At 46.9% G+C, this 27,547-nt stretch overlaps 1 protein-coding gene across 3 annotated transcripts in view; it reads right to left on the bottom strand.

The window, feature by feature from the left end:
- The window catches only part of SGSM1 (small G protein signaling modulator 1), a 291,384-nt gene that overhangs the window by 132,739 nt on the left and 131,098 nt on the right, over window positions 1-27,547 (bottom strand). For all 3 annotated transcript variants that reach the window (XM_073672889.1, XM_073672894.1, XM_073672899.1), the window contains exons 7-9: window positions 26,668-26,813; window positions 19,894-20,025; window positions 11,516-11,640 (exon numbers count right to left, since the gene is read on the bottom strand). In XM_073672889.1, coding sequence (XP_073528990.1) covers window positions 11,516-11,640; window positions 19,894-20,025; window positions 26,668-26,813 — 403 coding nt within the window. The remainder of the gene's footprint in view (window positions 1-11,515; window positions 11,641-19,893; window positions 20,026-26,667; window positions 26,814-27,547) is intronic.

Genomic DNA, 27,547 nt, shown 5'->3' with positions numbered 1-27,547 from the left:
CCTCCGAAAACTAAATCTTCTTGGTTCCCCCGAAAATCCCGGGAACCCTTTGGTTTTATCGCCTGCTTTTTCTAACAGGTCCTCTAACTTTTGGCCAAACAGGAGTCTACCGTCACACGGGAGGGAGCACAGTTTCTGCTTCGAAGGTAGGTCGCCTGGGCAACCCTTGAGCCACAAGGCCCGCCTGGCTGCGTTGGATAGTCCCGCTGCCCTAGCTGACAGTCTGACCGAGTCAGCTGAAGAGTCGGCCAGGAAGGCCGATGCTGTTTGAATTAAAGGTAGCTCTGCAAGTATTGCCTGTCTGGAGACCTTTTTATCTTTAAGCTGGTCTTCCAGCTGTTGAAGCCACACCATCAAGGACCTCGCCACACAGGTGCTAGCCACCGCTGGTTTTAGGCCACCTGCTGCCGCCTCCCATGTGTGGCGCAGGAAGGAGTCAGCTCTTTTATCCAGGGCATCTTTTAGGACGCCAGAGTCCTCCAAGGGCAGGGAAGATCTCTTTGATGACCTTGCCACAGTCCCGTCCACCTTGGGGATCTTATCCCAAGGTTCCGCATCCTTCTCTTCGAAGGGGTACCTTCTTTTGGAGAAGGAGGGTAAAGCCCCTGATCTCTCAGGTCTCCTCCACTCCCGGTCAATGAGGCCCTGAATCTTACTGTTCACCGGAAATGAGCGTCTCTTCCGCTCTCCCAAGCCCGCAAACATGATGTCCTCCCGGGATTTAGATGCTCTCTCTTCCTCCAGACCCATGGTTGATCTTACTGCCCTAACCAGTCTGTCTGTATTCTCAATGGGGAAGCAGGGTCTACCGCCCCCCGATGAGGAAGAGGACGATGAATCCCACTGCTCCTCGGACTGGGAGGAATCAGAGACGGAGGAAACCTCTCTAGGGGCCTTTTCTTCCCTCTAAGGAACCCCTTCAGGGACCCCTGAACTTCTGCATTTACTATGGACTTTAAATTTGCAGCAAAATCCTGGGAATTCTCAGCTATGGTTTTGGTCACACAGCCCTGGCAAAGTGGTTTCTGCCACTCTACTGAGAGAGAAGCTTGGCAAAGGGCACACATCCTATGCTTTTGCTTGGCACTACTCTTCTTAGGCTCCTAAAAAAAGGAAGCACATAAGAGACTTCCCGTTACTAATCAGTGACATTCACGAAGCTCACTCACCCTCGGAGGTCACAAACGGGTACCGGATTCGGAGGCTGTCGCGGAACTGATGATTCCATTCTGGATGGTCCCGAGGCGCTCGAAGCCTTACTCCTGAGGCTGCCACTACGATTACTCGAGCGGCTGTCTGTATACGATGCATCCCTCTGCTTCTGTTGCTGAGGTGGGGGGGTAAGCTGCTGCTCCTGGCTATCTGGATCAGCCATGTCTCAGAAGCGCACCACGCTTCCAGGAAAGCTCCCCCCCCTTAAATATAGGGCCATCCAGCCTCCTCCGGTCTGTGGGTCCTCCCCCTTCGCCAGGCCGGAGCTCCGTTGAAAAAAATCGGCCTGGGACGCTCCGATGGGCGCCGCCATCTTGGATCGGCGCCGCCTCCTGACGTCACCCAGCGCGCCGCTCCCAGCGTGCCCTGCGCCGTGACGTCAGGCGCGTCACACCCGGAAGCGTTCCACACTGCAGGGGGAGGACGGCGCCGCGGTCTCCGGGAGGACAGAGCCTGCCTCACCGCGTGCGCCCCGCTCGGCGCAGAGACCCCAGGGGAAGCTGCGGACGGCGCTTCTGGGATACTGAACCCGGTGCACAGGCCAGTGCCCGCTCTTCCACACCGGGACAGCCCCAGGTAAGTCTTCTTTCTTCCAGACAGGTTCCCCATCAAGGACAGGAAACCAACTGAAGCGAGGGAGAGGTACCGCCCTTTTATTTCAGACGGTTTCCTGTCCTTGGTGGGGCGGATCCTCTCTCAAGGTGTGCTGTCATGGGGGAGGGGAAAAAAAGGTTTTTCCTCTTACCCTTTTGGTGGCCAGAATGTTCTCTACCTCAAACTCGTTTTCACCGGAGCAGGAGGCGTACCTGTAGACTTGGAAAAAGAGTTAAGTACCACGGGTTTGAGGAGAGATACATGGAAGGAGTTAGGGATCCGCAAGTTGGCCGGGAGTTTCAATTTATAGGCCACTGGGTTGATTTGTTTGATAACTTCTAGTGGGCCGATGAACCGAGGCCCTAACTTGTAGGAAGGAATCTTGAGCCGGACATACTTGGACGAGAGCCAGACTTTATCTCCAGGACGGAATTGTGGAGGATCCAGGCGTTTTTTGTCAGCGTTTTTTTTCATCCGCTCGGACGACTGAAGGAGTGCGGATCGGGTACTCTCCCAAATGGAGGAAAATTTGCTAAAGAGAGATTCCGCAGCCGGATTGTCCACCGAGGTGGAGACGGGAAATGGGATCTGAGGATGCTGACCGAAGACTACAAAAAACGGGGATCTGGAGGAAGATTCGCTCTCGTGATTATTGTAAGAGAATTCGGCCCATGGCAGGAGATCCACCCAGTCTGAATGGTGGGCATTAACGAAGTGCCGGAGGTAACTGGTCAGGATCTGATTGATCCGCTCCACTTGACCATTGGACTGTGGGTGGTATGCGGAGGAGAAGTCCAGGGTGACGTCTAATAGCTTACATGTGGCTCTCCAGAAGCGTGAGGTGAACTGAACCCCACGATCCGACACGATGTGGAGGGGCAGGCCATGGAGATGGAAGATGTGGCGGATAAAGTCTTTAGCCAGCTCGGGTGCAGACGGGAGGCCTGGCAGGGGAATGAAATGAGCCATTTTGGAAAAGCGGTCAGCGACCACCCAAATGACCGTACAACCGGCAGAGACAGGGAGATCTGTTATGAAGTCCATAGCTATATGCTGCCAGGGGGCAGCAGGCACTGGAAGAGGAAGGAGGCGACCGGCTGGCAGGTGTCTCGGAACCTTGTTGCGGGCGCAGGACACACAGGCAGAAACAAAGTCTATTACGTCCTTGTGCAGGGTAGGCCACCAGTAGTGCCGGGTGATAAGCTGGAGGGTCTTTTTCTGACCGGCATGGCCAGCAAGCTTAGACGAGTGACCCCAGTGTAGGATCTTCTCCCGATCAGGTACCGTTACGAACGTCTTACCGGGAGGGAGACAATTTAGACTCACGGGGGCCACCTGCATTACTCTGGCGGGATCGATAATGTGTTTAAGTTCCTCCTCAAGATCAGACACCAGGAAGTATAGGGACAAGGCGTCAGCTTTGATGTTTTAGTCAGCCAGGCGAAAATGAAGAACAAAATCAAAGCGAGCAAAAAACAAGGACCACCGGGCTTGGCGCGGGTTAAGTCTCTGGGCACTCTGGAGGTAAGCCAAGTTCTTGTGGTCCGTGTAAATTATTACCGGGTGAAGAGCTCCCTCGAGCAGGTAACGCCACTCCTCCAATGCCAGCTTAATGGCCAATAATTCTCGGTCTCCTATAGAATAGTTGCGCTCGGAAGAGTTTGGAGAAGAAGCCGCAAGTTACCATTCTCCCGGAAGACTATTTTTGGGTAAGTACCGCTCCGGCTCCAGAGGAGGAGGCGTCAACTTCCAGGAAGAATTGCTTGTTGCCGTCCGGGCGATGCAGCACCGGGGAGGAAGAGAAAGCCTGTTTTAAGGAAAGAAAGGCTTCCTCAGCTTCGGGCGGCCATTCTCTGGGATTAGTGCCCTTACGGGTGAGCGCAGAGATTGGGGCAGTCCGGGAAGAGAAGTGCGGTATGAAGAGGCGGTAGTAGTTGGCGAAGCCCAGGAACCGCTGAATAGCCTTCAACCCCTCTGGTCGAGGCCACTTCTCGATGGCAGACAGTTTCTCAGGATCCATTCGTAGGCCGGTCTGAGAAATTATGTAGCCCAAAAACGGAAGCGAGGTCTGCTCAAAGAGGCACTTCTCATATTTAGCGTAGAGATGGTTCTGCCTGAGCCTGAGCAGAACCTGACGAACATCCCTCCGGTGTGTGGGGAGATCCGGAGAGAAGACCAAGATGTCGTCCAGGTACACCACTACGCAGGAGTAGAGAAGGTCCCGGAAGATGTCATTGACCAACTCTTGAAAGACGGCGGGAGCGTTACAGAGACCGAAGGGCATTACCAGGTATTCATAGTGGCCGTCCTGGGTGTTGAATGCCGTCTTCCATTCATCCCCCTGACGGATACGGACAAGGTTATACGCCCCACGGAGGTCCAGCTTGGTGAAGATTCTAGCCCCCCTCAGACGGTCAAATAATTCCGGAATGAGCGGAAGGGGGTATTTATTCTTCATCGTGATCTGGTTAAGGCCTCTATAGTCTATACAGGGACGGAGTGAGCCATCCTTCTTTTTGACGAAGAAGAAGCCTGCTCCCGCCGGGGAAGTAGATTTCCGGATGAATACCCGGGCCAGATTCTCCTCAATATATTCTGACATGGATCGGGTCTCAGCAGCGGACAAAGGGTAAATGCGCCCACGGGGAGGAGTAGCGCCGGGCATCAGGTCGATTGGGCAGTCGTATGGTCTATGAGGGGGTAATGTCTCTTCCTCTTTTTTATTAAAGACGTCCGCATACGACCAATAAGGAGCCGGAAGACCAGGCAGATTGGCTGGTTAGGAGAAGGACGGACAGGATGGACGGGAACTAAACAAGTCTTATGGCAATCCTGTCCCCAGCGAAAGACTTCTCCGGTCTGCCAATCAAGCACGGGTGCATGTTTCTGAAGCCAAGGTAGGCCTAGCAATAGGGCGTGAGAGAGTCCAGGCAGAACATGAAAGAAGATGCTCTCAGAGTGCAGCATTCCCACCTGCAGGGTTATGGATTCGGTGATGAGTTGGATGGGATGTGGTAAGAGGCCCCCATCCACGGCAGCAACAGATAAGGGTACAGCTAGAGGTTTGGTGGGAATGCGGTATTTCTCTACCAGAAACTGAGAAATGAGATTTCCGGCAGCTCCAGAGTCAAGTTGGGCTAGTTCAAAATAACGGTTCTCCCCGCAGATGATAGAGACCGACAGCAACAGAGATGGAGAGGGTTTACTCTTGTCTAGGACGACCTCTCTGAGCGATCCTAGACACAGGCGTTTCCCGACCTCTCCGGGCAGGAACGGATCCAGTGCTCCTTACTGCCACAGTAGAAGCAGCTCCCCTCGGCACGGCGTAACTCTTGACGGGTTTTGACCATCTTGGTCTGGTCGACCTGCATAGGCTCGGGTGAGTGCGCCTGGGGAGTAGCAGGAGAAGGGACAGGTTTCAGAAAGGTAGGGGCTAGACGTGGAATCCTCCTCTCACGGGTGACCTCTTTGGCGCGTTCCTGGAACCGGATGTCAATTCGGGTGGCAAGAGTTATTAAGCCGTCGAGAGTGGTAGGTATGTCCCGACCGGCGAGTTCATCTTTAATACGGCCGGACAGACCCTCCCAAAAGACAGACACCAGGGCGTCGTTATCCCAGGCCATCTCCGAAGCAAGGGTACGGAACCGTATGGCATATTGGCCCACGGTGAGATTTCCTTGATGGAGACGTAGCAGAGATGATGCGGATGAGGTCTTCCGTCCGGGTTCGTCGAAGACTTTCCGGAAAGCCGTGAGAAAGGCTGGCAGGTTGGACACCAGGGGGTCTCCTCTCTCCCATAGAGGATTTAGCCAAGCCAGTGCCTCCCCCGTGAGATGGGACATGATGAAGGCTACTTTGGCCCGGTCGGAGATAAACTGGTGGGACAGGAGTTCAAAGTGCAGGGTGCAGTGGTTCATGAAGCCCCGAGCTTGAGCGGGGTCGCCTCCGAAGCGAGGAGGTGCAGAAAGCCGGGGTCCGGGGCAGGATGCCATGGTATTGGTGGGCAGCGGCGCTGCCGGGCTGCGAGTCATGACACTAGCGGTGGTTGCTGGTGGAGCAGTCAGAGTGTCCAGGCGAGAGTTGACATTCCGCAGATGACTCAGGATGGACTCCTGTTGGGACCTCTGACGGGACAGTTCATGACATAGGTCCGAGAGCGAGGGAGCTTGTGCGCCACCGGGTTCCATGGCCCGAGCAAACTGTAACGGGTCTGGGAGGCGGAACCTCTGAGCAACTATACAAGGGGGCAGTCCTTGTAAGGAAGCGGGTGGCTCCCAGGGAACACGGGCAGGTAGTCACGGCAAGTGACAGGGACAGTCTCTGGGTAGAAGGGCAGGTAGTCGCGGCAAGTGACAGGGACAGTCTCTGGGTAGAAGGGCAGATAGTCATGGCAAGTGACAGGGACAGTCTCTGTGTAGAAGGACGGGGACTCACGGCAAGTGACAGGGACAGTCTCTGGGTAGAAGGACAGCAGGCAGGTGGCTGGTGAGCGCTCCCAGGTGAGCGGGCGAGAGTCTCTGGACGGGCAGGTGGTCACGGCAAGTGACGGCAGAGCCTCCAGGTAGGCTAGCAGGCAGGTAGCAGGTGAGCGCTCCCAGGTGAGCAGGCAAGAGTCTCTGGACAGGCAGGTGGTCACGGCAAGTGAGGGCGGAGCCTCCAGGTAGGCTAGCAGGCAGGTAGCAGGTGAGCGCTCCCAGGTGAGCAGGCAAGAGTCTCTGGACAGGCAGGTGGTCACGGCAAGTGACGGCGGAGCCTCCAGGTAGGCTAGCAGGCAGGTAGCAGATGAGCGCTCCCAGGTGAGCGGGCAGGCTGGTCCATAGACAGACTGACAGGTGTCGGAAGGCAGACCGTCGGACCGCAGGCTTGCAAGCAGGTAAACGGATATCAGGCAGGTATCAAGCAGGAATCTGACAGGTGACTGGCAGGTAACTGGTAACGGGACCTGAGGGCTGAAGCAGAGTGAAGGCTTTGCAACAACATTGCTCGGGCACCTCCATTTTGGAGGAGGTGCCTTATATATGGTGAGGTCCTCCGGCCATTGGCCGGGGACTCCTTAGGACGGCGCGCGCGGCCCCTTTAAGAGAGGGGAAGCGCGCGCGCGCCCTAAGCACAGTGGCCGGGAAGCAGCGCGCGCTGCCAGCAGAGCGGGAGGAGGACGCCGGGCACGGAGTGGAGAGGTGAGGGGAACAGCGTCCCTGCCTAGCAGGAGGCAGGGACGCCGACGCTACAGCCGCGTCCGTAACGACCTGACCTATAAAACTGTTCCACTAGTTAACCCCTTCAGTGAACACTGTAAAAAAAAAAATTAAAAAACGAAGCAAAAAACAATGCTTTATCATCATACCGCCAAACAAAAAATGGAATAACACGCGATCAAAAAGATGAATATAAATAAAAATGATACCGCTGGAAATGTAATCTTGTCCCGCAAAAAACAAGCCGCCATACAGCTCCATCATCCGAAAAATCAAAAAGTTATAGCTCTCAGAATAAAGCGATGCAAAAAAATAATTTTTTCTATAAAATAGCTTTTATTGTGTAAAAGCGCCAAAACATAGAAAAACTATATAAATGTGGTACCGCTGTAAACGTACTAACCCGAAGAATAAAGCTACCTTATCAATTTTACCACACGCGGAGTAGAATAAAAAAAATGTAAAAAAACACAATTCCTGAATTGTTGGTTTTTGCTTATTCTGCCTCCCAAAAGCTGAATAGAAAGGGATCAAAAAATGTCACGTGCCTGAAAATGGCACCAATAAAAACGTCAAGTCATCCCGCAAAAAACAAGCCATCACATGACTCTGTCGGCCAAAATATGTTCAAATTATAGCTCTCAAAATATGGCGATGCAAAAACAAGATTTTACAAAATATGTGTCTTTTAGTGTGTGACAGCTGTCAATCATAAAAACCCGATATGATTCTGGTATCGCTGTAATCGCACCGCCCCGAAGTATAAAGTCGTCTAATCACTTATACCGCACTAGGAACGGCGTAAAAAATAAACGCTAGGGCTGGAGTCGGGGTTGTGCTAATGTTAGGGTTGTTTTTTTTTTCAAAAGTTAAAAAAAAAAAAAAGATGACGATATGGCAACTAGTGTTGAACGCAAGTGCTCGCTACTTGAGTTTGTATCGGGTGCTCGGGTATGCACTGAGTATCGTGGGTGCTCGAGTCTCCGCCCCATATGCTTCTCGGCCAAAAAAACCTCGGGGGGATTGCCTGTCATGCACGAGTGATCCCCGCATGTTTTTTTTGGGGTGTCTAATAACCGTGAAACATGCGGGCGGGGACTTGAGCATTTCACTTGAGCACCCGTGATACATGGTGCATACTTGAGTACCCAATGCAAACTCAAGTAGCGAGCACTTGCGCTCAAGAGTAATGACAACTTATTCAATATGATGACCTAATGTTATCAAATTCTGTGTCGTACCTCTGGGTTCAAAATGTTCACTATACCCCTTAATAAAATCCTTGACGGGTATAGTTTCCAAAATGGGGTCACTTGTGGGGGAGCTCCACTGTTTAGTCACATCAGGGGCTCTCCAAACGCGACATGGTGTCCGCTAACAAATTGAATGGAAAATCGGCTCAAATTCTTAGCGGACACCATGTTGCGTTTGGAGAGCCCCTGTGTGCCTAAACATTGGAGCTCCCCCACAAGTGACCCCATTTTGGAAACCAGACCACCCAAGACACCTATCTAGATGCATAGTGAGCACTTGGAACCCCCAGGTCCTTCACAAATTGATTCGTAAAAATGAAAAAGTGTTTTTTTTTTCCACTTTTTCATTTTTACGAATCAATTTGTGAAGCACCTGGGGGTTCCAAGTGCTCACTATGCATCTAGATAGGTGCCTTGGGGGGTCTAGTTTCCAAAATGGGGTCACTTGTGGGGGGTTTCCACTGTTTAGGCACATCAGGGGCTCTCCAAACGCAACATGGCGTCCGCTAATTATTCAAGCAAATTTTACAATCAAAAAGTCAAATGGAGCTCCTTCCCTTCCGAGCCCTGCCGTGCGCCCAAACAGTGGTTTTTCCCCACATATGGGGTATATGCGTGACCAGGGGAAATTGCACAACAAATTTTGGGGTCCATCTTTTCTTGTTACCCCTGCGAAAATAAAAAAAATTGGGTCTAAAGTAACAATTTTGTGAAAAAAGTTAAATGTTCATTTTTTTCTTCCACATTCCAAAAATTCCTGTGAAGCACCTGAAGGGTTAATAAAGTTCTTGAATGTGGTTTTGAGCACCTTGAGGGGTGCAGTTTTTAGAATGGTGTCACTTTTGGGTATTTTCTGTCATAAAGACCTCTGAAAGTGACTTCAAATGTGATGTGGTCCCTAAAAAAATGGTTTTGTAAATTTTGTTGGAAAAATGAGAAATCGCTGGTCAACTTTTAACCTTTATAGCTCCCTAACAAAAAAAAATTTTGGTTCCAAAATTGTGCTGATGTAAAGTAAACATTTGGGAAATGTTATTTATTAACTATTTTGTATGATATATCTCTCTGATTTAAGGGCATAAAAATTCAAATTTTGAAAATTGCTAAATTTTCGCCAAATTTCCGTTTTTTTTCACAAATAAACGCAAGTGACATCGAAGAAATTTTACCACAATCATGAAGTACAATATGTCACGAAAAAACAAATCTCAGAATCAGGGGAATCCGTTGAAGCGTTCCAGAGTAATTACCTCATAAAGTGACACTGGTCAGAATTGTAAAAATTGGCCTGGTCATTAACGTGCAAACCACCCTCGGGGGTAAAGGGGTTAAAGGCATAGTAATCCTAGTGTATGTAAACTTTTGACTTTGCAGTAAGTATTAAAAATGCCTTAAAACATTCTCTCTCTCTCATTATTCTGGCATTTGGCAAATATTAAAAGTTATGGTAATCCCAATTGACCTAAAACGGGAAAGGTTTATTCTGATTTCATGTCAGATATTGAGAAAAACATTCATAGGTTTCTTTTTATATAGTTTATGCAAACTTCTGGTTTCAACTGAATGTCCCTGGTGTAACAAGTCAATTAATTTCTTCCCTTCTAAATACTCCTTGACTAACTGTGAGTGTCATTATTGAAAAATGTAAGCATTTAGGCACCATAGCAACTCAACCACAAAGTGAAGACTACGTAAAGATACATAGTGGGGACAACGAGTGTTGGAGAGCATAGTGCATGAAAGTTGCCAACTGTTTTGTCAATAATTACAGACTGGCAAGCATCAGTACAAAAACTGTGCAACCCCATTGAACATCTTTGGGATGAACTAGAGCGGAGATGGCAAACCAGGTCCTCTCATCCAGAATCCGTATCTGATCTCACAAATGCTCTTCTAGAAGAATAGGCACAAATGTAGACACATTCCATAATCTTGTAGAAAGCCTTACAAGAAGAGTGGAAGCTGGTATTGATGCAAAGTGAGGTCCAACTTCATATTAATGTCTGTAAATTAAGAATGGGATGTCATAAAAGCTTCTGTAAATGTTATGTGTAGGTGTCCTAAAATGTTTGTTCATATAGTGTATCCAAGTCCAGCAATGGCAGGTCCTTCCTCCTCAATCACATAATCAAAAAACAGTTATTTGTACAATACTTGGGCTGGTGGTGTAGCCATTTCCGCATAGTGTCAGATGTCAATGCCTCTTTGTGTACAATTATTGGTTGTACTTGTATTGCACCCAAAAGGAAGCAAGATGGAGAAAAAGTACACACTGACTGTGTCAGAAGGAGACCTAGTCTGGTTCCCTGTCAAATCTGACACACAATATATGATCTCGGACGAATAAGAAATAGCCGAACATTAAAGGAAAATAGATCACACATTTACTACATTTGAATTCTGGAGCAAGAGAAATTTTTACTTTTGGCTGAAATGATGCAATAATAATCAGGGTCTAACAAGATGCTAACTGCACTTGTTTATCAGCTGTGCCAGTTCATGTCCCCTCTGTTTCTGCTTAAGCTGCTGGGTATCACCACACCTTTGTTGCGGATGACATGTGACTGCTACAGTACTGTTTTATTCCTGGTAATTTTGGTGCCGATAGATCAGGGTACTATGGGGTTAATTGTTGTTTGGGCTTTATTACTCCTTTCTGAGAGTCCTAGGTGGGTTTGTCATCTATTTAAACCCTTGGGACTCTGCCCTCCACTGCCAGTCAATAAGTTCTGTTTACCTGGTCTATAGCCCTAGTCCTTGCTCTTGTTGAGTATCCTGATTTATCACGTTTTCTGATATCGGCATGTAGTCTGATTTTATCCTTGATGAGACCTCTTGGTATTGACCCTGCATGATGACCTTTCTTGCCTTTGTTGCTCTTCTGACCAGCAGCCCATCCATGGAAGAAATCCAGTGGACCCCAGTGTAATACCAGATTCCCGTACAGGGCTGGGTTTAAAGGGTGAAGAGGCTGGGGTTCCTCTGGAATCTGCCGGATTGAGTGGCTCATGTCAGTTCTGTCAGAGGTAGCCTTTTTGAGCCTGTGGCCTCAGACAGACACAACAACTTACCTGTCAAATGGAAATATTATCCATGTCCATCATAGGAATGTGATGTGGCATGATTAGTAATAGAAAATATACAATATTGCATTGTACAGTTGGCATACACTGTGTAATTAGAGCATAACTCATATTTAGTAACTTACAAAAGTAAAGAAAAGTTACAAAACTTCATAACACCACAATAAAATGTACTCACCTTTTCTCATAATCTAAGTCACCAACTGAGCCATTCATAAGTTGGTTTGGGGTCCATTTTAAGGTCATTATATCTGCAGTTTGATGAAGAGACAAATATCCAGGGATTGCTTCCATATCGTCTCTCTAAGGAAATTAATGAAGGTATTTAGATTGAACATTATTTTATTTCCCTTCAATCATTAAAGAGAATCTGTCACCAGGCATTTGCTACCTAATCTGAGAGCAGTATAATGTAGTAGCAGAGACTTCCAGCGATGTGTAACTTCAAAGATTATCACTAGTAGTGTCGAACTGGGGTGCCTGGGGCCCACAGGAGGAATTGATCCTCGGGGCCCACCCTACAGCTATATGCAAATACCTGATAGCGGTTATCCCTGTTCTAGTGAAGCGTCAACTGTAAGACGCAGGCGGCTCCTGCACATCTACTGTGCACATAATATAACTGTGATGTACAATTATGGTAGTTTGTATTAAAGGGTTCTTTGGTTAAAACAAGTTATCACCGATCCATTGGCTCCACAGGATAGGTGATCACTTATTGATCCTTTAGGTCCGAACATTGGAAAACGCACCTATCAGAAGAATGGGGTAGTTTTATCCCTGTCAGGACACTTATCCCCATTTTAAAATGCAGCGGCAGGTGGGATGTCTGACCCCAGCCTCATTCATTCTCTTTGGGGCTTCCAGAAAAAAACAAGAACAGCCACTGAGGGAATGAATGGATCAGTGGCCAAGTCGCACATGAGCTCCAGTCTAATGGGGATAAAAACTCCACATTCTACCAATCGGTGCGGGTCCCAGCATTCAGACCCCCGCTATTTATCACATATCCTATAGCGAGGTGATTACTTGTTTTCCCCGGAGAACCCCTGTAAGTGCATCTTGTTCCAATCTTGTTCCAAGTATTTAATCACTAATGGAAATAAGAATCTTCTCCTAATCTTCTCCAAATGACTGCCATACACAACACAATCCTCTATACCAACACCAATAGTACCACATACAAGGGAGAAATACCGCCACACCGTGACCAGACCACATATTACCACCACATAGTGACCGAATAATACTACATACAAGGGAGAAATACAGTGATACCCGTGACCAGACCACATATTACCACCACATAGTGACCGAATAATACCACATACAAGGGAGAAATACCACCACACCGTGACCAGACCAGATATGATATATATACGCATATAGAATCCAAATAATTCCCCATCAGTGCTCTCCCCACCTTCTCCATCATTGTCATATCTCCCTCCACCTCCTCCATCACCATTGCCATATCTCCCCCCACCTTCACCATTACCATTGCTCTCCCTCTTCTCCCCCCCACCTCCTCCTGCACTGTTGCTCTCCCTCTTCTCCCCGCACCTCCTCCAGCACCATTTCTCTCCCTCTTCTCCCCCACCTCCTCCAACACCATTGCTCTCCCTCTTCTCTCCCCATCTCCTCCAGCACCAGTGCTCTCCCTCTTCTCCCCCCACCTCCTCCAGCACCATTGCTCTCCCTCTTCTCCTCCCACCTCCTCCAGCACCATTGCTCTCCCTCTTCTCCCCCCACCTCCTCCAGCACCATTGCTCTCCCTCTTCTCCCCCCACCTCCTCCAGCACTATTGCTCTCCCTCTTCTCCCCCCACATCCTGCAGCACCATTGCTCGCCCTCTTCACCCCCACCTCCTCAGCACCATTTCTCTCCCTCTTCTCCCCCACCTCCTCCAGCACCATTGCACTCTCTCTTTTCCCCCCACCTCCTCCAGCACTATTGCTCTCCCTCTTCTCCCCTCACGTCCTCCAGCACCATCGCTCTAGTTAAAAAATAAAACAAAAAACAACACTTATCATCTCTGCTCGTTCCCCCGCAGCATCGTTCTCTGCTTCCTGTCTGGCATCTTTCTCCCTGACACAGGCACGCGCTGTATGATGACGTCATCAAGAAGCACGAGCCTGTGTCAGGGAGGAAGCAGAGGAAGGATCCCTTTGCTCTGTTGCCATTTTCCTCATGTCAGCAGCAGAGCTGGAGGGATAGCTCCATGCCTGCCGCTGCACACAATGAGGGCAATCTGGCCATGGGCCCCTCGAGCCTGGGGGTCCGAGAAGCAGGCCAGATTGCCTCTATCAAGTGCACAGCAAGGACCCCCCCCCTCCACCTTTGGGCCCCCATGTTAACCAGCGGGCCCCCATGCGTCCTGCTCAGGGGCCCGACTAGGACTCAGGCCCACTGGAGAATTCTCCGGTGTCCCGGTGCCCCAGTCCGACCCTGATCACTACAGGACTACTTAGCTTGCTGCCAGGTAGTCCAATCTCTCCCCTATTACTGCTTGGCAGCTTTCTGCTTATGCACAGTGTACACAGAAAGCTGCTAATCAGTGTTGTGGGTGGGGTTATACAGAGCTCAGCATTCAGGCAACTGGTATATCTGCAGCAGATAAAACAGTGATTTTATCAAAAGTGCAGCACCCAGCAAAAAAAAGTGATACATGGCTGGAGTCAGAGTTGATGCCCTTACATCATGCTGCTCTCTGATGGGATAGCAAAAACCTGATGACAGTTTTCATACAAGCGCTATTTTTTTACATGGATATATAACCCCCATTCACACATTTTATTGTTTTCCATGAACCTTTCTGCAAAGGAGTAATTTGTAAACTATTACCTTGTATAAGGAATAGAGAAACATATCTACAACAGCATTTCCAGTATGAAGCACATTTGTTATAATTCCCAGCTTTCTCATGAACTCAACGAATTTTTCAAATCTCAAACAAAAAAAAAAAAAGTTTTTCTTTCTAAGGCTATGTGCCCACGATGCAGAAATGCTCAGGATTTTTTCCTGGGCGTTTCTGCATCTCCCTGGCAGAAAAAAACGCATGCTGATTGTACATGCGTTTTCCTGCCAGGGACATGCGGAAATGGAGCGGTTACCCACTGACATAGAAACAGAGTGCCACTGTTGTCCATGCATGGGACATGCCTGGTGCTGCAGCATAGTCCGTTTTACTTGAAAAGGACTTAGATGAGTACCAGCCCACTGACGAGAATAGCATTGTTTATGGAAATAAAGCAGATCCTTTTTCTTTAATCTTAGGTAAACCCTTCAATATGACAAAAAAACACAATATACCAGTCGTTGAAAGAGTAACCGTCGTTTTAATTTTTATTTAATAAATCAATAGTGCACATGAAAATAAGCAACTGTGTAATATATCTTATCAGAGAAATCTGCTTCTTTCTCTGCCAAAATTGATCAGCCATTATCAAAAGTCTCAATTCTGAGGTAAAATCTGTATTCAGTGAAGACAGACTTATCATGCTCCTCTCTTCTCATCCTACAACCTGCACCAGTGACCTTTTTTCCCTACATTCCTTTCAGTCCCTCTCATCAGCAGTCATTAACCACGTAACTAAAATATTTAACCTCTCTCTTTCTTCTGGTATCTTTTGCTCCTCTTTAAAAAATGCCATTATACCCCATTACTCAAAAAAACATCCCTTGACCAGAAGTACACTGTGAATTACAAACCTATCAATAATCTACCCTTTATCTCTAAACTCCTACATTTGGTCTACTTCCATCTAACTGCCGTCTTTTATATAGCGCTCTTCTTGACCCTTTAAAATCTGGTTTCCGCTTTGGAAACTGCCTTTACTAATGTCTCTAATGACTGACTGCAAACTAAATCTAACTCTCTTCTAATTCTTCTGGAAATCTCTGCAGCATTTAACACCGTGGACCAAAAACTCATCCTAACTATGCTCCGCTTTATCAGCCTCAAGTATACCTACCGCTCTCTCTTGGTGCTCCTCCTACCTCTGACTGCACCTTCACTGTATCATATGTTGACTCTTCTTCTTTTTCCCTCACTGTCTGGGTCTCTCAGGGTTCAGTACTAGGTCCGCTCCTCCTTTTCCATTTACACAACCCCTACTGGACAAACCATCAACAGATTTGACTTTCAGTAACATCTCTATGCTGTTGATACCCAATTATACACATTCTCCTGACTTCACCCCCACGCTACTAAAAAATACTAGAGATTGTCCGCTGACTAACATGTCTTCCCTCCATCTGAAACTGAATCTTTTCAGAACTTAACTTCTTGTGCTTCCACCCTCTAGTAACCTACCTAAACCACCTGATACTGCCATTTCCATTATTCTCAAGCAGCATGCCCACTATTTTTGGGTTACATTTGACTCATATCTTTCCTTCACTCCGTATATCGAAGCACGCGCTTATGCCACATGCACCTCAAAAATATCTCCTGAATCCACACTTTTCTTAATACTTAAACTGCAAAAACTCCTAATGTTGCTCTTATTCATTCTTATCTGAACTAGTGCAAAGCTCTACTAATTGGTCTCAGTCTTACTAAACACTCCTTTTTCAAATCTATTCTGGCTGCAGGAGCAAGACATTTATTTCTGTCCAGGTGCCACACTGATGCCTCCACCCTGTGTCAGTCAATGCACAGGTTGCCCATCAGCTACAGAGTATAATACAAACTTATCACTTTCACCCACAAAAATCTCCACAGTGCTGAACCACCTTTCATCTCCTCCCTCATCTCTGTCTACCACATTACCCATGCTTTCCGTTCTGCTAATGATCGAAGACTAACATCATCTATAATACAAATCTCCCACACTTACCTGCAAGACTTTTCTCCTGCTGCGCCAGTTCTCTGTTATGCACTATTATTTATTATTATAGCACCATTTATTCCATGGCGCTTTACATGTGAAAAAGGGGTATACATAGCAAAAACAATTATAATAATCTCGAACAAAAACATGACAGCGACTGGTAAAGGAGGACAGATGACCCTGCCCGTGAGGGCTCACAGTCTACAAGGGATGGGTGAGGATACAGTAGGTGAGAATAGAGCTGGTCATGCAGCGGTATGGTGGAGCGGTGGTTACTGCAGGTTGTAGGCTTGTCGGAAGAGGTAGGTCTTCAGGTTCCTTTTGAAAGTTTCCATGGTAGGCGAGAGCCTAATATGTTGGAGTAGAGAGTTCCAGAGTAGGGGGATGCATGGGAGAAATCTTGTATGTGATTGTGGGAAGAGGAGATGAGAGGGGAGTAGAGAAGGAGATCTTGTGAGGATCGGAGGTTGCGTGCAGGTAAATACCAGGAGACTAGGTCACAGATGTATGGAGGAGAAAGGTTGTGGATGGCTTTGTATGCCAAGGTTAGGGTTTTGAACAATGGGCAATGGGGAGTCAGTGAAGGGACTGACAAGAGATGAGAGGTCGGGGAATAGTGGGGGAAAAGGTGGATTAGTCGGGCAGCAGAGTTTAGGTAGGATAGATTGGAGGGGTGCAAGAGTGTTAGAAGGGAGGCCACAGAGCAGGAGGTTGCAGTAGTCGAGGTGGGAGATGATGAGGGCATGCACTAGTGTTTTTGCAGATTCGTAGTTCAGGAATGTGCAGATTCGGGAGATATTTTTTGAGTTGGAATCGTCAGGAAGTGGAAAGGGCTTGGATATGTTGTTTGAAGATGAGATTAGAGTCCAGGGTTACCCCAAGGCAGCGAGCTTGTGGGACTGGGGAGTATGGACAGCTATTGACTTTGATAGATAGGTCAGAGTTAAGTGAGATGGTGGAAAGATGATGAATTCTGTTTTATCCATGTTAAATTTTAGAAATCTAGCAGAGAAGGATGAAATAGCGAACACATATTGTGGGATTCTGGTTAGTAGGGAGGTGATATCGGGTCCAGAGAGGTAGATCTGTGTGTCATCAGCATAGAGGTGATACTGAAAGCCGTGAGACTATGAGCTGTTCCAGGTCAAAGGTGTAAATGGAGAAGAGCAGGGGCCCTAGGACTGAACCTTGGGAGACACCAACACATAGGGGACGAGAGGAGGGGGTAGTGTGTGAGTGGGAGACACTAAATGTCCTGTATGTTAGGTATGAGGAGATCCAAAATAGGGCCAAGTCTGTGATGGCGAGAGATAAGAGTGTCTGTAGTAAGAGGGAATGGTCCACTGTGTTGAAGTCAGATGACAGGTCCAGGAGGAGAACGACAGAGTAGTGCCGCTTCAATTTGGCGGTTAGGAGGTCGTTGGTGACTTTAGTCAGGGCAGTTTCAGCAGAATGGTGCGGTCGGAAGCCAGATTGTAAGAGGTCAAAGAGGGAGCAGGAGGAGCGGTGGGAGGACAGTTCAAAATGGACATGTTGTTCCAGTAGTTTTGAGGCAAAGGGGAAAAGTGATATGGGGCGATAGCTAGACACAGAGGATTGGTCAAGTGAGGGCTTTTTGAGGATGGCTGTGATCGAGGCATATTTGAAGCATGAGGGGAAGAAACCAGTTGTTAGTGACAGGTTGAAAAGGTGGGTTGTGGTTGGGATGAAGATTGTGGTAAGGTTGGGGATGAGGTGGGACGGGATTGGGTCAAGTTCACAGGTGGTGATGTGTGACTTGGAGAGTAAAGAGGAAAGTTGATCTTCTGTAATGGTGGAGAAGCTGGTTTTGAAGGAGGAGGGTTGAGTAGAGATGAGGAGGGACTGTGGGGACTTTAGGCAAAAGCTTTGTCTGATGGTGTCAATCTTCTGTTTGAAGAATGAAGCAAAGTCTTCGGCTGAGATGAGAGGAGAGGGACGAGGTGCTGGAGGATGGAGGAGAGAATTGAAAGTGTTGAATAGCTGTTTAGGGTTGTGAGACAGTGAGGATATGAGAGATGAGAAGTAAGTTTGTTTTGCTGCAGTGAGTGTGGACTTGAAGGTAGTAAGGGACTGTTTGAATGCGATAAAGTGCTCATTGGAGTGGGACCTTTTCCATCTCCGCTCAGCAACCTGGAGGCTCGTCGCAGTTCTTTAGTTAGGCTGGTGTGCCAGGGTTGCCTGTTGATTCTGCAAGCTTTGGTTTGTGTGAGGGGGGTGACCAGATTGAGAGCTGCAGCTGTTGTGATGTTGTATAAAGCATAATGTAGGGAACTAAGGTCTGTAAGAAGGAGAAAGGATTCAGAGAGTGAGTGTAGGTCAAGGTGTTTAAGATTTATGCGAGGGTGTGCAAGTTTGAGGAGTGGGGATTGTGGTTCTGGAGAGGAGAGGGTAGAGAATGTAAGTAGGTTGTGGTCAGAAAGAGGGAGAGGTGAGTTAGAGAGGTTAGGTAGGGAACAGAATTGGGTGAAGAGGAGGTATAGAGTGTGGCCATCTTTGTGAGTGGCTGCGGAAGACCATGGAGCAATGCAGAAGGAGGAAGTGGGGGATAGAAGTTTATAGACAGCTGAGAGGGAAATGTCACACAGTACACCTCAAAAGAGGGGAGAGTAATGGAGGGTGGCAGTGGGATTTGGGTGAAGGAGCAGTTATCTGACAGGAGAAAACCTACTCCTCCACCATGCTTGCCGCTGGAGCGGGGGGTGTGAGAAAGGTGGAATCCACCGTACGAAGGTGCAGCTGGAGAGGCCGTGTCAGAGGGGGTTAGCCAGGTTTCTGTGATGCCGAGGAAGGAAAGTCCCAGAGAATCTGGTTAATTCCCAGTTTCCACAGTTTTAAGCCCTAAAAACACATCTCTTTAGAAAGGCTTATCACCTCACTTCAAAAATATAACTGTTCTCTGTTCTTCATACCCACATTTTCTCAGAATCTTGTCTCTTCTGTCATCAGTTCCTACACCCTCCATGCACTCAGCAGCACTTTGTTTCTAGGACATATACAGAGACTGGATGGTGACTGGTTCTTGCAGCATTACTTTAATATCCTCATTTATTATAATGATGACTGGACCATATACTACAAGCAGGGCTCTGTTTCCTCTTGTTTAAACTGTTCCACGCCCTCAGCATTGTAAATTGCTGCAGAATATGTTGCCGCTATATTAATCAAATTATTATTTACTATTTGAAAAGTAGGTCTCAACATGTCTTACACCGATAAAGCAAAATAAAAAAAAGCATTACTTTTTTGTTTCTTCCCGAACCCCCAAATTCAGATAGCACACATTTTATATAGTGAGTGGAACCAGACTATAAATATCCATTGTTGACACTGTTACTATAAGGCTGCATGCCCATGCTGTGTTCTACATTACAAGCACAGTGGATGGGATTTATAGAAATCCCATGCCCACTGTGCTTCTATTTAACTTTGCATGAACTCACCCGCGGTGCGGGTTTACGAGCCGCGGCATGTCAATTTCAGTAGCGGAGACTAATGTCTCCGCTGCGGATTTTGACCAATTGAATGTCATTACATGTTGTGGGTCCGCATGTACTGACAAAAAAGTACGGCAATTAGAACGCTGCATTTTGGATGCAGCGGAAATACGATGCGTCCAATGCGCTGCAATTCCTGATCGTGGTCACGTAGCCTAAAATGTATAGTGATCTTAAAGTTTCATAATACAAAGTGCGTTACTTACAGGTTGAACCATAACATTGTTTTTGCCATAAAGAAGGGTTGCCCTTGAATTCTGATGTAATGACTCCACATAGTCTCTTGCTGACATTGATGGTCTATCATCCATACTCCCACTTGAGTGTCTTTTCTGGATCTGTGTAGAAATGTATACAGTTACATATAAGTAAAGTACAAACACACACACACAAAAACATACAGTAGATATAATTGGGCCTGTCCCTATAGTGTCTGTGTGTGACAAAATGAGTTTCATAACATGGTACCTAATAAAAATTATAGCCAGCATGTCTATAATGACACTACAGCAGTGTTTCCCAAACTCCAGTCCTCACGGCCCCCCACAGGTCATGTTTTCAGGATTTCTATAGTGCTGCAGAGGTGAGAGAATTACTGATGCCTTGATGATACTTCCACCACCTGTGCAATACTAAGAAAATCCTGAAAACATAAGCTGATGGGGTCCGTGAGGACTGGAGTTTGGGAAACACTGCACTAGAAAAAAATTTAAAAGGTTTTTACCCAAAGTAAGCACTTCCCTATCTTATGGATGTGTTGTATGTGGTGCACACCTTAGGGGCTCTATTGCAAAGAACCCCAGAAGAAATTAAGAATGTCAGACAGTACATACGTCGTTGGAAAAAAATTGGAAATCTTATTGCCTCTAACATAATGCAAAGATTATGTTCAGTCAAACCAGTCAAACCAGGCATGGGTAGTGAGAGGAGGGACCTACGCAGCCACCAACAGGAGGTTTAATCCCTTCCTGACAAATGACGTACATTTAAGTCATATATCAGGTCCCCTTCTTTGATGTAAGCTCAGCAGCTGAGCTTGCATCATTCCCAGCAGGCACTGGCTGTGTGACACAGCCATCATCTGCTTCTGGAGCGGAGTTTCGCCCGCTGCTGTTAACCATTTAGAGCTGCTGTCAATCGGTGACAGTGGTAATTAAAGCACACGGACAGAGGGGAGCCCATTGACCCTCCTGGTGACGAGATCATGGGGTATTATTGGGTTGCCATGACAGCTAGGGCTCTGTTAAATTCCCATGTGTCTGAGGTAACGTTACCCCTATAAACACCAGCCTGTGGCTGGCATTCATAGGAGATCATGATTTTTACTACATACTGCCATAACCGTGGTATTGCGGCAAAAAGGTTAAGCGATGAGAGGTCCCTTGAGGGGACTCAAAATAAAGAAGTAAAAATTTTAAAAAAAGTTTTTAAAAATCTAAGAAAATAATTTAAATTCCCCAATTTTCCCACATTAAATATATAGTAATAAATTGAAAAAATATTTGATATCGTGCATCCATAAATGTCTGACCTATCAAAATGTTAAATTGATTAACCAAACCAGTAATATAGAAATAGAAATGTTAGAATTACATTTTTTTTTGGTTGCCGCAATACCGCAAAAAAATGCAAATAAGCGATGAAAACATTGTATTGTATTGAATTTTTTCTACCACAGATAAAAATCATAAATATGAATGTTTGACATCGCCGTCATTGTACTGACGTGGAGATTCATATTGCCAGGTCATTTCTATAGCACAATTAACATTGTGAAAACAAAATTAAAAAAAAAAATGGAAAACTGTTTTCCACACCATTTGGGCACATTTGGACCTTCCCCCATTTTCCAGTACATTATATGATAAAATTAATGGCGTCATTCAAAACTACAACTTGTCCCAGAAAAACCAAACCCTCATACAGCTATGTGGACGAAAAAAGTAAAAAAGCAAATGGCTCTTGTAACAAAGGGTGGAAAAAAAATGAAAGAGCAAAAACCGGAAAATCTCTATGTTGAGAAAGTGTTAAAAAGGTGTTCCAATGTAGTGACTGAAGTCTAAGTTAGACTTCAAGCCTTGTACAGTAGATATGGATAATTGCCCCATTTGACTTCAGCATATTTCTGTTGGAGTCAAATGCTCCTGATGTATTAAGATGCACACACTTCTTAATGAATCCAGCGTGTCTTAAGAGTGGAGTGTGCCTTGCCACAAATCTCACTCCAGGATTTGTGACCTGAGGAACGCCGCCATTTGTCATGAATTAGATGAGCGGGGATTATTGTGCATCCACCTCGCCCCATCTTTGCCCACTTTGTTTGAGATGGGCCAAAAAAGTGAGAGATTGCCAATAATCTGCAAAATGACAGAGCAGAGTCGCAATGTGAAAGCATTTTGCGACTATTAAAATCTTTTTACGACAGAATTCTGGAGTAAAAGCTTTGATGAATCTGGACAAAAGTGTTTGCCTCAGCCACTAAAGTCAAATATGAAGCAAACAAGGTTACCTGGGGTAATGAGGAATATGTAAATACTTCAAGACATTGGGCTGGATTCATCAAAGCTTTTTTGCCAGAATTCTAGAGTAAACACCTTTGAAAACTCGCAAAATTTTTGCAAAATACAAAGTTGTGCAAAAATGTTGCGACTTTTGGTGTTTTCATGTCATTTTCGTCTAGCTCAGACGTGGGCGATGCAAGGGTGTGACAGGCATGTAGTGACGCTCGCTAGTCAAATTCAAGACAAGCAGTGTTTGCTTCGCCACAAATCTTACTCCACTGGACTGGAGTAAGATTTGCAGAAGGCACACACCACTCTGTGCCTCGTCTGATTCATGTGTCTCTTAATGAATCAGAGGCCTTGCAATCCATCCTTTCCCCTCATCAAGACCGGCAAGAAAAACACCAGTCTTGATGAATCAGAGCCAATGTGCTACAGCTCTTCCCTAATAAAAACTAAACACATTAATGTAAGGATGATGGACATACATAGTAGGGCAGTGCCTCCAAAGATAGGATTTGTGTGAGAAGGTACTCAAACACTAAAATTTTGACTCTGAAGGTTGATTCAAAATAATCATGGCTAAGATTGTGAGGAAGAAACTGTAGTAGTGCCGCTCCTAAGGCCTCTTTCAGACATTCTTGATTTTTCATATATGCAAAAAACAGTCCGAGTTTCATCAGTATTTGGTCAGTGTATCAAATTTTATCATTAGTGATTTTTACGTATGAACAATAAATAAATTGCAAAGCTTCTCCTATTCATTGCGATGTTAAATAGCACGCAGATGATAATATGTGCTGTCTGTTATTTTCACTGACTCGTAGACAAGTATGAGTTATTGTGATTCGTGACTCCAATCAAACACGGACAAGTCACCGTGATTTTTGAACGGCCATACGGTCTGCAAAAAAACACGGACATGTGAACAGCAACACAAACTTTAATTATGTACGTGTTCTATCTGGAAAATACAGAAAGAACATGTACGTGATTCATGGACATCTGAATGAGGCCCACATTAGCATGTTTATGTCATGATATAAAGCTACGCGAGTCCAGTTGAAGTAAAAAAGCACTGTGTAATGCAGCGGCTTGCTGCATTGCCAAAATGCCTGAGGAGGTGTGTTCTGGCTGACCGCGTACCTCCCCTTCAGGTGACTGATCACATGACTGTGACATCATCACAGGTCCTGTGCGCACAGTGGGATATATATATATATTCGGGTGGTTTTTGAAACGGAGGAAAGCAAAGAGATCTGATCCCTGTGTCTGGGACTCCATTAGCCCTGGAAGGCACGAGGCTTGGAGGCCACACCTGGTGAGCCTTAAACCACAGCTTTGGCTGAACAGAGCTGATGGAAGCAGCTGGCAAAGGTAAAAACGGTGCTTGATATGGACATTGATGTTGTTACCTTGCTGAAGTCTGTATCTGAAGCCAAGCGGGCATAGCTGCCACTGAAAAGGCTCTAGGATATTACATGTGTAACATTCCAGCGAGCCACTGAGATGGACTATGTTGTAAGCAGTTTATGAGGTGCAATAAACTGCTGGACTTCAGATTACCGAAAAACGTTGCATGTGTGCTTTAATTGACCAGGTGAAGTGAGTGCCCCTCAACATGATCAATAGCGCTACCTCACAATTGTGATAGAGTAAAAATTCTTCACATGCTAATCATCTGACTGAACATGGCAATCTCATGAGTTAATTTACTCAGTTTGTCTCCATAAACAGAATTAATTTTTTTCCGCTTTATGTCAAAATTGCTGAAATAAAACTGAATGTAATTATTGTACATGTTAAAGCGTTATTCCAATTTCAGATATTAAAGGGGCTGTCAAGGTTTGCCACGAACGTCTGCAGTCAATCTATGTGACTGCAGACTTGTGAATCCTCACAGTGTGCACGGTCAGGATACTGTCGGTCACTTTCCGACTAGATGTGTGCGGCCTCGATAAGTGCAATGGAATTGATCAAGGAAGTGTATGTCTAGTCAGAATGTGACCAAAGGTATGAAAATTGCCTTCTGGTCACATGACCGCCCACTTCCGGCGACGGCACTGGAGAATCGTGACAGCATGCGCCGTGCCAAACCTGGAGAACCACTTTAACGACAAATAGAACATAAGTACCATCCCTCGAACATGAAGCTATTGTGAAAGCGAGGCCCAGTCTCACAGCTGCTGTAAATAGAAAGTTGGCTGTGAATATGTGGCTCTGCCTATTCACTACTAGGAGAATTCTGAAAATAGTGAAACATAGAGAAACACACCTGTATCTACTGCAGGGCTCGACAAACCCAGGCGCCTGGTTGCCAGTGGCGCCTAGAAAATGTTGTCTGGCGCCTAGAAAATGTTGCCTGGTGCTTGAGGAGTTGAGAAGAAAAAAAAATACTCTCAATCCAATCCCACCTCCTGCACGGAGTCATCCAATCGGAGGAAGCAGGGACAGTATCGCTCAGGCCGCCTTCTCCACTTTGCTCCGCCCCCCTTATGCTCCGGGACTGGACAGGGAGAGTTGGGTTACGGGGGAAGCAGGGCCGGCGTCAGCACCCGGCGTACCCGGGCAAGTGCCGGGGCCCTGGAAAATCAGAGGGGCCCAGCCGCCCACTCACTGTCGGGGCCCGGGCCCACACACCCACCCGCCCACACACTGTCGGGGCCGGGCCCACACACTGTCGGGGCCGGGCCCACACACTGTCGGGGCCGGGCCCACACACTGTCGGGGCCACTCACTGTCGGGGCCGGGCCCACACACCCAACCGCCCACTCACTGTCGGGGCCGGGCCCACACACCCACCCGCCCACTCACTGTCGGGGCCCTGGCCGCTTCCTCGGCACCTGTTCAGGGACGCAGGCGCTGCTTGATTGCCGGCACTTCCCCCAGACATGGCCGCGCGCTGTCCGGCTGTGTCTGCTAGTAATGACACGGCAGGGTCGACGGCACTGCACCTTTAATTTTGCTTGTGTGTCGCTTCTGCCGCGTCATTACTAGCAGACACAGCCGCACAGCGCGCAGCCATGTCTGGGGGAGTGCCGGCAATCAAACACCGTCGGAGCGGAGGTCCTGCACAGATGGGCGGGAGGGGCCCGGACCCGACCGCAAGTGGGCCCCTCTGATGTTCCAGGGCCATGAAGTCTGTGACATGCCGGGGGCCCTGCACTGCCCCATACCCGAGGAGCTGCTGGACAGGACACTGGACCGGGGACAGGTGAGTGAGGCTTCCCCAATCCCCATATTAAAAATACTTGTAATGGGTCTGTGTGAGTGCATGTATGTGAATGTCAGTGTATATGACTGTGTATATATATTTGTCTGTTTTATCTATGTGTATGTCTGTATGTGTACATATGTCTGCGTACCGTGTGTGCGCGCGCATATGTCTGCGTACCGTGTGTGCGCGCGCATATGTCTGCGTACCGTGTGTGCGCACGCATATGTCTGCGTACCGTGTGTGCGCACGCATATGTCTGCGTACCGTGTGTGCGCACGCATATGTCTGCGTACCGTGTGTGCGTGCATATGTCTGCGTACCGTGTGTGCGCGCGCATATGTCTGCATACCGTGTGTGCGCGCGCATATGTCTGCGTACCGTGTGTGCGCGCGCATATGTCTGTGTACCGTGTGTGCGCGCGCATGTCTGCGTACCGTGTGTGCGCACGCATATGTCTGCGTACCGTGTGTGCGTGCATATGTCTGCGTACCGTGTGTGCGTGTGCATATGTCTGCGTACCGTGTGTGCGTGTGCATATGTCTGCGTATGTGAAGGATGAGGGGGCAGGCTGGGCCATGTGTAATAAATAAATATATATATATTTATTTCTCCGCCGTATCTGTGCATCATGAATCGTGTATGTGTTAAAAGGGCCCACTGAGACTCTTTCGCCCGGGGCCCAGAAAAACCTGGAGCCGGCCCTGGGGGGGAAGGATCGCTGTGGCCGGGGGCCCGTTCTCATCTCCCGCTACCTGTGTAAGTACATACAAAGGCCGTGCTCCCCGGGGAGACGCCGTGTGTGAGGGGGTCTATATGTACAGTTTGTCAACAAAAAAAATTCTGGCTCCTAAATTTTTTGGCTGGCTCCTAGATTCTGAACAACTTTGTCGACCCCTGATCTACTGTATCATCAAATATCAGTAAGTTATTTATGGCATATTCTGTGGATATACCACAAATGTCTTAGATTGGAATATCCCTTTAACTGGTAGCTATTTTGACACAACTAAACATATTTAGGGTGGGTTCAGACGGACTTATCTCACAGTCTGTATATATGGGGACCACAATGCCGGACTGACCACGGGTCTCCCAACCCAAACTTACAGCCTCATTCATATGTGTGTATTTGTCTATGAAGTTCGGGTCAGAAGATCTGCGGTAAGTCTGGGAATTGTGGTCGGTATACGATCTGTGAAATACACCCCTGTCAACATGGCCTTAGATTTATGTCAGAGAGAGGAAGAGCTGATCTTACTCACACACAAGGCAGGCCTTTTTGTTGGAGAATCCTGTCGGCAGTGAGAACTATGGATGCGATGTCTCTGAACAAGTTCATCTGCAGATGGGTCGGTCCAGAAATGGTCTGCTGTTTTCATTTTTGTATACTCCAGGGCACATGGGCCAACTAAAAATTAAATAATAGGATAATAAAATGTACAACAAATACAAATCTTAATAATAATAATTATAATAATATCAAAAACTATTAAAGGGAACTTTTCAATAACACTACCCTTGTAAAAGCAAATGTAGTGTGGGATAAGACAGTGTAAAACAATATGAAAGATGCTCATTACAGAGCTATAATCTGTGTCATAATTTGGCTTTTATTGATATGCAAAGTGTTGGGCAAATCAGTGCATCATTTGCTTCTCCATTCCAGCAGCACCCCCACTTCTTGACTGACAGCATAGACAGAGGCTCTGCTGCATAATGCCACCTCGGTTCTTCCTTTTCGGTTATCTTTTAAGATTTTTCTTATTTGGCTATACTCCTACGATGAGCATTTGATGAGTTTTTGATGTTGCAGAAATTCTGCACCTATTAGCGAAATTAGGCTACTTGTATATTTTTCATTACGTTTTTGAGTGTGTTTCTTTACATTTGTTTTTATCGTGTTTTTGTCGTTGCAGTTTTTCTCTCTTTTTCATATGTCATGTTTTATATAAAGCTGCTTTGCTTTTGATACTGCCTGGTATTTGGCTTTGACAAAACATTATTGATACCATCATAACTGGATTACATGTGTATTTTCCGCATGTATTGCAATTTTATGGGAAAAATCTGAACATAATATTGATGTCCTATCCTAAAATAGGTAATCAATATCATAGTGGAAAATCCTTTAGATGTCGGCAG

Source organism: Phyllobates terribilis, unplaced genomic scaffold (genome assembly GCF_046119375.1).
Source record: "Phyllobates terribilis strain yellow unplaced genomic scaffold, ASM4611937v1 Scaffold_1__5_contigs__length_1240528914, whole genome shotgun sequence".
Taxonomy (NCBI): Eukaryota; Metazoa; Chordata; class Amphibia; order Anura; family Dendrobatidae; genus Phyllobates; species Phyllobates terribilis.
The sequence above is the reverse complement of the archived record's forward strand: the minus strand, read 5'-3'. Positions and strand labels throughout refer to the sequence as shown.